We start from the raw sequence: 12,624 nt of genomic DNA, 5'->3' as shown, positions 1-12,624 counted from the left end.
CATGTACGACTCGCATGCTTTTAGAAAAATATGATTGTCGCCTTCATTTGCAATTGGATGCTTGTATCACGAGCTTTACAAATTGATATTCCCCGATCATTTGGTGCGTTGGTAAACTCTGGTGTTTACGTGTCTGTTTGTGTACATTGGTGTGCGTGTGTGTGCGCATGTGTGGGAGCGATAGTGAACTGGGCTACAAACACAACGATCTGAGCTCAATTTACCAGTCACGGCTAACAATCAAAGACAAGAGAAATCAGAATCAGTCCTGGACCCAGCCTTAGATGATCGCTTGTTGCTGCGTCTACACATCATCACTGGAGAGACAAAGGCGGCCCCGGCGTGGCGCTGCCCACGCCATCGCGTGCACCATTGCACCCACAATGCATCTGTGTTCTCAAGTGGGAGTTAATATCCACAGACGCGTGGTCATCAATGACGGCACGCAAAAAGCCCCAATGGTATTTTAGTTTATCGCTGAATTTGGTGGGCTGCTACTCTGAGGGCTGACATTCGGCAGCTCCTCGCATGCCTGATCATTTTTATTTACAGAGCTTGTAGGAGCGTCACCTGGCGTTGGGTGAGAGATGCCTATTGAGATAATCCATCATCATCATGATCATCGCGCCTTGTTTACACCAACGCCTCCCTTGCATTACACCTCCAAACAAATGGCAAGGCCCTAATAGCAAGGCGCCGTTATGCTGACGTTTAATTCACATCGCACCGTCTTTACCAGAAGGTACCGTGGGTCCCTCCTTTACAGACAGAGGAGCGTACGCACACACGCATGGACAGAGCAGATGTATGGACAATTCCATCCGATCCTTCCCTCCCCATAAAAGCGTTCATGTTCACGCTTTCGGTCTCTACTTGGGTGACCCCCCCCCCCGCCCCCCACTGTGACCGGCACCTTGTAGTGGGCTCGTTTTGAGTCGCACTAAAAACAATAACACAATTTTATCCTGATTTGGGAAACGTTCGTAATAAAGCGCGAGGGATGTCCTGCACAAGCGAGAAGTGAGCGCTTAACGCTCCTCTCTGTTGACGGTCCTGAGATTAAGTGGTAAATTCCACACCATGGCGACATGGGCCCAATCTCAGTGTTGACTTGCAGCAAAGGGGTGTTCATTTATCTACCTCGAAGACAGGATGATGATGATAATGACAGGGTAGATTTGAACTCGTGACCTCTCCCAATTCAGAGCCAAATTCTCTGAGCACAGCGCCACTTGTCTGGTTAAAGGTGTCCGTGTAAGCATACAGATACTGGGCTGAGTTGATAAATAGGTTTTGCCCGTGATTTCAGACTGCTTTGGACGATTGATAGCCTCTCTGTGTGAAATGTAGCAACGGTCTGAATCGCAGGATGCTCAACCGTCACCAACTCACAAATCTGCTCTTGTGCAGATTTGTGAGTTGGAGGGAGTCAAAAACCCCTTCAGGTTATCACTCGCCGCTGATGGGACCCGTGACCAGGAGTCGAACTTAGGTCACTCGGTTCATGACGCAATGGGCGAGCCACTGTGCCACTGCTCCACCTGTATCTTTGTTTAGCGATTAAAAAAAACTACGATTTTGTCAAAGTTCTGGACAGGAGTCGCCTCGTGTGGACGAGTGATGTTACCGTGGCATCTTCGCCATTCTTTCGATCATGCTGTCACGAGCGTGCTCCTATCCATAGCTTTACAATGATGTTGTTACCAAGTCTCAAACTGATGTAAGACAGCTACGGGTGCATAGCCTAAAGCTACGTATCGAATCGAGCTGTTTGGATTTTAGGTCGTGTGTTCCTCGATTTGATTGAGTGATCGGTCGCGTTCACGACTGATGTTGAAAATCCCTGCGCATCTTTCTATTTTTCCGCAGGGTCTCTTGGGTTCTCAAGGCCCCACTGGATTCCCAGGAGCCAAGGGTCCCCCCGTGAGTTCCGCATGGACACTTCGCCATGTTTGCCGTGTCAGCCGAACTTTTCTTTTGCTCCGTGTCAAAAGCGGACTTCAAAAATGTGCCCTCCACACGATGTTTCTCACAAACTGTGGCTTTGTTTTGCAGGGTCCGATCGGGAAGGAGGGCATGCCAGGCCACCCGGGGCAGAGGGGAGAGATCGTGAGTATCAACGGCGGACATGCCGCAGACACACGGCAGAGGTGGTGGCTGGGGAGGCCTCCATCCAGCAGTGGATTGATCACGGCTGCTGCTGATGATGATGACGATAATGACGATGATTAGGAGCGGAGTGGCCTATCCATTAAAATCAATTATCGTGCTCACATTACTTACATCGAACCATACATATGAGAATTGAAAATGTAGACTCTATGCAAATTATCAGGTACAATACCTCTAGGATAATAAAACATATGAAACTGAACAAAACAGTCAAATACAATCCAAACAGATGATATAAATAAGACGAAAACATAGAATCAGTTCTTTAAAGAAATTGTTACCCACAATCAAAACAATTCCCAGTCACCAATGACTACACGAATATACCTTTGACATTAATTTTTTCTCTCCACTTCATTTGACTAAATTTCCACTCTGAGTATGTAAAGTATCGGTTTGACTGCCTCGTGATGAATATTAGCAGGTTAGATGGGAAAGTTATTCCCATTCCATCAATGGGGACTCAACCAACACAATATTAATATCAGAAAATATCTCACCTTTAAAATGTCACACACAATTAATTTACACCTTTGTATGTATTCTGCACTTAGCCGCACACTTTTCAAGGTGCATCGTTAATCTCAAGGATTTAATCAGCTGGCGAAATAATGAATCTGGATTCATTAAATCAGTATTCACAGATGCAAACGTGAATGTAAAGGTGTTGATATTAAAATGAAATCACTGGAGGTAGTCCAACTCCTCCTTCACCGTTTCCTTAGCCCCATTGGTCTGGAAGTTTAATTAAATGCTAATTAGTTGCGACGGAGAGTTGGCTGGGAGACTCGAGGGACTGATCATATGTCAAGGACACTCAACCCCACACTCATGAAATCCTGGGTTTGAATTCTGCTTTTAAGCCTGGTTATCAGGCCTAGTACAGTGGCTATGATTATCACGTCGGTGAAGGACACCCTTTGTAAACAATTCAAAATTGGCACCAGCTAGCCGTGGGTAAGGGGGGTCTATTGATCAGATCTCAGCCGGACGTCTCTGACACATCCTGGGTCATCCGTGGTCCGCTACTCTCTTGCGAGAGTTTCGAAAATGTAATTTTGTTCGGCTCAAGACGTAACACCCCTATTAGCAATTTGAACATAGTGAGAAGCAAAACGGCACGAACTAATAATGACGGAGTTTAAACGTTACAAAAAACGAGTAATAATCAGAAACAATCACGTACAGCCTCTTTGAAAATGAATTGCTGGATGAGGGCTTCCCCCACGCTTGTGCAGGTTGTGGAGGTTAATTACCGGGTCACGGTTTGTGAAGGCGGGGAAGCATAGACGTGGGAGCGTAGAAGTACAGTACAACCAACAACGGATTCTTCTGCATTGACCTCTGCCACCCACCGCATAGCCACGCAGCATCCTATGACAACCTGTTGTGCACGTTGATTCCCTATCCAAAAAAAAATCCTTTTTTTTATCTTACCAGGTAAAGCCCACTGAGCTGTATAGCTCTTTCTCAGAAGCGACCTGGCCACATATGATAAGGCCAATGAAATGGCTTATCGTGTGAAAATCTAGAGCCGCCAAATACTCTAAACGCGTGCTTCTAAATGTGGAGGGAGTAAAATCCACGCGACCACAGGGAGAACATGCAAACTCCAAATATACAGCAGCAGGCGGTCAGGCTCGGTATCGAACCCGCTAGCTCCTGTATACCAGGCGAGGTAGTTAACATCGCACCACCGCGGCACGCAGCAACCTTTGAAGCTATTTTATGTCTTGCTGCATTGGTTGGGCAAAAACCCCGGTGAACCTGTTAAAAATGGAATCGCGGAAGAATTGATTGTCCGGTGGGTAAATCGGTGGAGAGAAAATAAATATATATAAAAAAAATCAGTGGTGAATTAAGCAGGAATCGACAAAATGCCCCCAGAGATTTGATGACGGATGAGAGCTCCCTATAATGCGCTTTGCAATTACCAGGTTTCTCGAAGAGCGGGTCCCAGGTCGCTTTAACCTCCATTGATCGCAGGCCAAATGACATTCGCATCATGACACAAACATGACCTGCCGACCCACTCGTTTCTGCGTGCCCACGCCTATGTGTGTGTCCACGTATACGAGTACGTGTGTGTCCAAGCGTGTTTGTGTGCGCGTGTCCATGCGTGTGCGTTTGTCTTTGTCTGTGCGCGCAGATGTCCGTGCGCGTACGTCTGTGTGTGTGCGTGTGTCCATGTGTGCGTATTTGTCCTTCATAGGTTCTCGCAAACAGCACTTGCCCCAAAATCTGTAAAGGCTATAGGGAAGATCTTTGTTTTTTGACATGCCTGTGTGTGCACCCGTGTGTGTCCACGCTTGTGTGCACGCGTGAATGTGTGCGTGTCTGTGCGTGTGTAAATGGGCTGGGCAAGTGATTCCACGTCCTGGGTTCTATTTTTGGTGATGATGCATTGTCAGTGGCAATTGGCCTTCAGACCTCTTGTGGGCATCCTGTAAGTCAATTCAGCCTTCAATGACTATCTGGTGGTGCGTGAGCATAACCACGCGTGAGACAAAAGCCACTAGCTCCACGTCACCCCTTTGTCTCCTGCGCTGGCTTTAATAGGTGCTCGCTTGCACGTTGAAGATAATTTTCGTTCTGCTCAAACAAGTGTGGGGTGGTGCCCCGAGTCGGTGGTAGAAACTCCACGTTACCATGGCAAGAACCAGTCCCTTACAAGGATCACCACTGTCGACTTCCTACAGGAATTGGCAGTCTGTGTGTCGGGCGGCAGGAATTGATTTGCACCGAGATCTGGTACCGGTGTCGCGCTGTTGAACTTAACTACCGTTATACTGCACAGTTCCGACAATAGACCTCGTGCCGACTGAGCAGCAGGGTCTGGGTTTGGTCTGCGGTGGTGAAAGAGGTGGCAAGCCTCGGTCGAACTGCGGTGCCACCCCGACCGGATTGGCACCGCGCAGAATTCCTTTCCAGTCTCGGCGAGGTTCGTGAAGTGGCTTTACCATTTTAACCGTTGCATTATCTTTGCATTTCTTTCTGCAGGGATTCCAAGGAAAGACTGGGCCTCCAGGCCCTACAGGTGTTGTTGGACCGCCGGTAAGTGGTCTAAAAAAAATGCCTGAAAATAATTGCCCTTTTTATATGACCATAGACGAATTTTTCTTGACTTAATTACCAAATTAACACAGTGCACTTTTTAATACTGGTAGTTATTTTCAACGTTAAAGAATGCTGTCGTTATATACCTCAGTCTGCCTTGCATTTTCCCTGCAAACACAGCCATGCGAGACAGCTAATGATTGGCATTAGGCGTGTGAAGCCTGACACTCGCTTCTTAATCGAATATACAAATACGACTGATCTTAAGAGTGCACTGTTGCTATGCACAATGGGACTCTAACATTTTTTCCTTCAATAATTTACGGTGTATAGAGTCATTTTTACGGCTTCTGTCCATTCGTGGGACCTGTTCAATGCTCGCGGTCTCGTGTCCATCAATTTGAGACACAGCCCAACGATGACTCACAGCCATCGCCACTAACTTATCGTGATTTCCTTCCCCCCCCCCCCCACCGTGCTCATGATCCGCGTCAACTTTTAGCTCCATCCCTTGGATAGCCCCAAGTGCTGATTCTTTTGCCGAATATTCGATTGGTCGTGCGTCATCAATGCAAGTCGAGGGTCATGCCAAGGGATTAATTTGTGATGGGGCATCCAGGGTGTCTCCCAGCGGTCGTATCGCTTCGCCGGTCACCCTTCGCCAGTGGTGGATATTCCACGTTTCCATGGTGGGGGTGCCCATTCCCATTCCTTCTCTTCACACTGTTGATGTGCCTGCAAAGCGGTGCCCCCCTTTCGACAGCCCCCCCCCCGCCCCCCCCACGATGACGATGTGCCCAACGGATCCTCGTCCCGATTTGGAACTCACGGCATTCTGGCTGCGAGACTAATGCTCTGAGAAATCAATGAGCAATGGGCGCGTCAATCCCACTCGTGGGTGACGGCCTCCCCAAACTGTGCCGGATCGTGGCGGTCATTTGACCATACTTTACGCTGGTCAGTTTAGGGTTGGTGAAGGTGAGACGTGTATACGGGGGAGCGTAAAAGTACGGTACAACGGCAAAATTTCGTGGGATTGCCCTCTCCCGACCAGCGTACGTTAGACCTGCTGTACGGACAGCAAATTGAGTAGTTTTTTAGTTTGTTTGTTAACGGCACAAGTTGTAAATTTAGTTAGAACTAAATTCGATTTAACTGACCATCAAATCGACTCCACCCAGTTTAATCAAGTGCTGCCCACCAACTCCATCACCCCCCCCCCCCCCACCACCGCCCCCCCCCCCCCAAAAGTCAAACCCATGATCCTCAGCGGCCACCGGCTCCACGTCTCCCCAACATGGCCATTACGAGTCCCAGCGGTGCTCGGTAGCGCAGAACCCTTTAACTTTGGCGGTCAGCGCTCTCGGACGTGTCGGTGGCCTTTAAACGCGGAGGGGCCCTCGGCACATCGAGCGGTGCGAGCCGCCGCAGCGGCGGCAGCAGCGAGACTTTGATTGACGATAAATGTTCGCAAACGGCCGAGCGAGAGCCGCATTTCCCCGGCACTATTGATCTAACGTGACCTTTTAGCTCGCGCCGACCAAGCCAATCGTACAGACAACACACGCGCTGCGCATTTTTCTCTGTGCGCGTGTGTGTGTATATATACAGGGGAGCGGTGGTGTAGCGGTCAGCGCATTGCGCTACGAACCCGTCGACCCGAGTTTGATTCCCACTCATGGCCTACACCGGTGATGATTATCTGAACTGGTCCCGGGCCTTTGCTAGATACACTCAGCCTCAAACGAGTACCTGGTGTGGTATGTAAACATCGCTACTGGGGAGACAAAGGCGGCCAGGCGTGGTTCTGGCCACCCACCCCCTCCTGTGCCATGCCGGCCTTCATAGGTGCTACTCGCTAACAGCACTTGCCCCTACAGTCTGTTAAGGCTACAAGGGTGATTTTAGTTTTTTGCCTTGTGTATATATATATACACGCATTCATGCGTCCGTGTGCGCACACATACATCCATGCGCCTATATTTGACATGCATGCGCACACGCAGACAAATAAATAAATATGTACATGCACATGAACGCGTACACAAGCAGGGAAATACACACATACGTGCAGGTACGAACGCACGTACTTCCACGCATGTGCATGCAAAGGCACACACTCATAAGCATACAGATCTTCCGTGTTGTGCATATACACACATACGCTCAACAACAACAACAACCGGTATCACAACTACATGACAGAAGCTGCTTGGGCATGCAGTGGCTGTGCATGCAAGCTGCATGACCCAGCCAATGCAGCCTCGCCTGCTAGAGGAGCTCACTGATGAGACTTATCTAGACCTTTCAATGATATGTGAGCTCCTCACACAATCCAGTCTGGTTAAACCCAGGATGTATTGTAGGCAGGCCAGCCTGAGTGTTTCAAACTGGCACAGATGTCCCCTTAAAGGGTTCCACTTTCGCAAGCAAAGAGAAGCGAGGGCATGACTTTGGCCGAAAAGACCTGGAGCTCCCTATGGAGCGACAGGCCAGGTAGCTTCTACACAGTGTTATGCAGCTGATGAAACGATGACATTCGACTGATTCGGAGTGAGACCTCCACTGCTAAATTGCCCAGGTACAGAAATGTCTTCACTCTTTGCACAACTGCCCTATCAATCATGGGGAGTGGAGAGGGTGGAGCAGTCGATGGCACAAAGTACCCAGGCAGATGCTTAGTTTTTGTGGAGCTGATGGTAAGGCCCCATCTCTTCGTAGTATGCTCCAGATTCTGAATTATAATAATTATTAGATCAGCATAAATAACATGGCTGACCAATAGGGAGCCATCCGATGACCGCACCCGGGCATCAATTAACCTCCCATTGTGTCTGTACCAGATAAACATTTCTCAGGTATAGCCATGGAAATATGTTTTTAACGATGTGGTCAAAGAAGATGTTAAATGGTGTATGGGCCAGAGGACATCCCTGTCTCACCCCAACGTGAACAGAAAATGGCTCTAACGCAGCTTTACCCGGGCCTGCCCACCAATCATAAATTATCTCAATGATTGTCAGCAGAGGGTCAGGGACCTTGGAAGCACAAAGAATAACCCAGACCCCTGGCCTGTTGATGGTATCATAGGCCTTCACCAGGTTAATAGAGCAGAGATGTCGGTCCTGTTGAAATTCCCTACACCTTCCGTTGTAGCAGTCAGACAGTGAATATGGCATCTGTTCACTCCCGCCCGGGTCTGAAACGACATTGTGGGTGGGTGGCCAATACCACAGTGGTGATGTTTACACACCGCACCAAGTACTCTTTTGAGGCTGAGTCTACCTAGGGGAGGCCTAGGACCGGTTCAGATAATATAATTGCCACTGGTGTTGGCCATCAGCGGGAATCGAACTCGGGTCACCAGGTTCATGGCGCATCGCACTAACCCGCTTACACTACTTCTCCCACACACACAGATACTAACATACACATACACAACCCTGCACACACGTAAGAGACATGCTCACACACACACGCGCAAGGGTTGTCTGCTCTGACGGAAAGCTTGGCATTAACTGGGTGCTTGACGCGTTAGCGAGCGCTGACAATCTCTGGCTCTGTACGCATGCCGAGTGCGTGTGCGTGAGTAATGCTGAAAGCTGGCGGATAATTCAGACACATGAGGACCGAAGCCATTATACAGACCCAAATGATCGTCAACATCATTATTCGCTTCTCCATAATTTCATTTCGCCTGCCAAAACTTTTTCAAGTGAAAATGAAAATTACTATTTTTATGGCATTTATACTGCCTTGTGTTTTGTTGTTGTTCCACTATTTGTGTTCCGTAAAGCATATACAGTACCGCACATTGCGAATAATGTTTGCAGTAATTATGCACGTACACATGCGGTGAAATGGATACTGACATAGTCGTATACCCTAGCATATGCGACATTGGTAATACAGGCAAACCCCGTTTTACACCCAGGATGCGTTCCTGGAAACCAGAATGTAAATAAACAAACTACTTAAACGGAAGCATGTTCGTGGGGAATAAAAAAATAACAGACTGCACGTGGAAGATACTTTGACGGCCAGTCAGGGACGAATCACGCTGGGGCGCCTCACGACATCTGGCGCCTAAATGTTGGTCGTGAAACGTAAAAATATTGGGGCTTAATGGTCAAGTCCGTAAATCTCGAGTACGCTATATTGAGACGCCCACAGCACACAAAAACGGGATTGGGTTTGGGTAAGCTGAGTACGACGTAGCGAAAGTACGCAGAGTGAGAGGGCGGAATTGTCGCTGCACCTGGATACGTAACGCAGTGTCCGCTGATGCTGCTGCTGCTGCCGTGTTGACAGTTGTGCACAAGCACAGTGAACAACAAAAACAACTCAACACATTCACCAGTAACACTGCGACCTTAAGAGGAAACGGCCCTTCACAGATGTACATGGTGTGAACGAGGTTACTCCTTTGCCCAAAATGTCACCTATATGCTTTTCCTGTTCAGGCCGCAGTGTTAATGACGGATATACACACACACACACACGTTAGATGTATTCAGATACAAAGAAAATAAATAAAAATCACAAAATGTACAACACGATCAGTTCTGACCGGCGTTATTTATTGTACACCGACATACAGCAGCAGGCCCGTATTTATTTAGCGCGTGGTGCAGTGGTGCTCCGTCGCTTAGCAACGCGGCTTTGAAGCCTCTGGACCCTGCTGCTGGTGTCGCCGCAGCAGCAGACAAACACCGAGACACGTCCGAGCGATGTTTGTTGGAGCAGCGCTCGGCACAGACAGGGGACAAGGGCGGTCATGCCCGGGGGGGGGGGGGGGGGGCTCACGGGGCAGACTGCAGCCTCGCCCGGTGCCCAACGCGGCATTGTGGGACGCGACCGAAATACATCACTTTCCGTTCTGTACTTCAGAAGAAAAACAAACGAGAAGATATATGTGGAGCCTGTCAACCTATTGGCATTCCTTACCGAGACTTGTGGTAACCAGTAGCATGCGCTTAAGCACAGAAACTTTTAACGGGTTCACCATTATTCGAGCTCATCTGCACTCAGCCGTGCGACATGCACCTTGCCCGGGGCTCAGAGAGCCGTGATTCAGTGTTCATTCGAGAGAAACTCATACTGGCATCAATTATATGTTAGGTTTAATAATTCCCGAGGCTCAGAGAGCTGGACTCCCCACGCTCAGGATGCTTTGCGCCCTTTTGCTTGGCTCAGCTCAGGCTTGGGCTGCTCAGCTGCTCTCAAAGACGCATGATTGGCTCAGCCATGGCTCAGCTCAGGCTCAGCTCATGGAAATCTTGCCCATGGCTGGGACCGTGTTCATAGGCGCTCAAGTTAAGCACGGCTTTGAGGCAGCTCACTTGAGCCCAGAGCCAAGCCTAAGCCTATCAGTGACTAAGAATACGGGCCTTGGCGATCGAGTATAAGTCTTACAGGGGCCATAGAACCAGACAAAGTGTCCGCTATGATTCTCGGGGTTCATGTCCAGTCTCACAGAGCCAGCTTTCGTACCAGTGCGGCTTGTGGGTTTCTATAGCGAATCAAATGTGGAGCTGTCTTACACTGCGCCTGCACGTGCAGTGCACTCATGTGGAGAGCACTCACCACACACACACACGGCGCGTGTTTGTGTGCCCTCCCACGCACGTGCCCACTTGCCACTATTGTCGTCCGCGGGACAATGTTTGCGAGCTCCCGTTTGCGCGCTGCTGTCTCCGCCACGCAGGGGCCCACGGGTCAGACGGGCCAGAACGGCGAGCGGGGTCACCCAGGGCCCCCGGGACCTCCCGGGGAGCCTGGCCTCCCTGGGCCCGACGGGAAGGAGGGGACGAAGGTAACGGACGCGGTGATGGGGACATACAGGGTGCTTAAAAAAAAAAACGAGAATTTTCCTCCGAGTCCTCTGGTTTTTCCCACCACATTTAGAATCAACGTGCTTTTGGAGTATTTGGCTGCGATACATTTCCATGCGATAAGCCACTTCGTTGAGCTATAAGTTGTGATAGTCAGGTCCCTTCTGAAAAAGATCTCCGTAGCTCAGTGGGCTTTACCTGCTAAAATAAAATAAAAGTTTTTATTTCTAATTGGCTTGAACTAAGATCTCAACACTGCTTACTCAGTGTCTCGAACACGGCCTTCATAATTCCCCTGAACCAACCACAGCTAACCTACGTGAAAAAAAATACAATTTAATATCACTGAGAGCGCGATTTTAATAAAGGATCATGCAAATTTCATTGCTTCATTCAGAATTCATTGTTTTGCTCCGGCAATCATTACAGCTTTACAAGAATGCAGCAGCTGTTATAGAAACAAAAATACTTTTAAGGTTTAATCAATAGTTGCTATTACAAAAAATACAACACGGAGAGAGGACATTTAAGTCATGCATAATCAAAACTTGGGTCGCACATACAAATCAGCCGCATGCATAGTTAATGGTACAAAACTTCTACCATGTGAAACAGCAAAGTCATACGTCCCCAATTAAATATTCATGCGCGGATAAATGTAAAATAACACGTCGCAAATCGTGCAACCAAAACCGTGTTGCATAACGCACAGCGTGCGTTGTGAAGGCGGACTGTTGGTTTTATTTAAGCAAGTGGAATCCAAAGAGCATCATAGTCTCCACGATCTTGCTACTCTTACAACCTCGTGGTGGCTTAATTTCCACAGTCAGTTCTGTGCTGGGTGGTGGAAATTTCACATTTCCATGGCAGGGTCCTATGAAGAGTTTGGATTCGACAGTGGCACAAAATAGCCGATGCCGATTCGTCCTGTTTTGGCGCGTTTTTTTTTAGTTAATTTTTGTTTTTATGTCGTCTCTTCTTTAGGGTGACCCGGGACCCGCTGGACCCCCAGGAAAGGAAGGATCACCTGGCCTGAGAGGCTTTCCTGGCGAGAGAGGCCACCCGGGCCCAGTGGTAAGCCTCCCCCCAAGGCTTTCCCTCTCAGATTAACCCCCACGAAGTCAAGGTGGAGCTGTCCTCCAGCTCGAGCCCTGCATGGGGCAGCCATTCATCCCTGCCAGCGGAGGAAATTCCACAGCTCCGTGTTGAGAGGCCGATTTTTGCCGTTGGGCAACCAGTGTTGGCTTCTCAATGCAATGGCGGCGACTCATTTAATTGACCACAGTGGGATTTTCAGTTCAGTTCAGTTTCATTTATTAGGTATAACGCTGTGAGCCATGTGGCTCTTGACTCGGGTGCAACCGCAAGAAGATAAAAACATGAACAAGAACTTCTTAAAGTGACTACACGCAACAGAAAAATCCTGGAAAACACAGCAAAGTCTTCCAGAAAAGACACCGTATTTCAACGCTGTGTGCAAAAATCCCAGTGGGATGCAAGTCAAACAATAACAACCATAAGACAATTTAGATGAAAGTTATCAGGCTAACTCTGTACTACA

The 12,624-nt window shown here is 48.7% G+C and overlaps 1 protein-coding gene across 2 annotated transcripts in view; it reads left to right on the top strand.

Moving 5' to 3' along the window:
* The window catches only part of LOC144734060 (uncharacterized), a 258,027-nt gene that overhangs the window by 171,788 nt on the left and 73,615 nt on the right, over positions 1-12,624 (top strand). For both annotated transcript variants that reach the window (XM_078616112.1, XM_078616111.1), the window contains exons 37-41: positions 1,870-1,923; positions 2,056-2,109; positions 5,173-5,226; positions 10,937-11,044; positions 12,048-12,137. In XM_078616112.1, coding sequence (XP_078472238.1) covers positions 1,870-1,923; positions 2,056-2,109; positions 5,173-5,226; positions 10,937-11,044; positions 12,048-12,137 — 360 coding nt within the window. The remainder of the gene's footprint in view (positions 1-1,869; positions 1,924-2,055; positions 2,110-5,172; positions 5,227-10,936; positions 11,045-12,047; positions 12,138-12,624) is intronic.

The sequence above is a fragment of the Lampetra planeri genome, chromosome 49, assembly GCF_965212315.1.
Source record: "Lampetra planeri chromosome 49, kcLamPlan1.2.h2, whole genome shotgun sequence".
Classification (NCBI taxonomy): Eukaryota; Metazoa; Chordata; class Hyperoartia; order Petromyzontiformes; family Petromyzontidae; genus Lampetra; species Lampetra planeri.
This window is presented reverse-complemented; position numbering and strand designations above follow the sequence as displayed.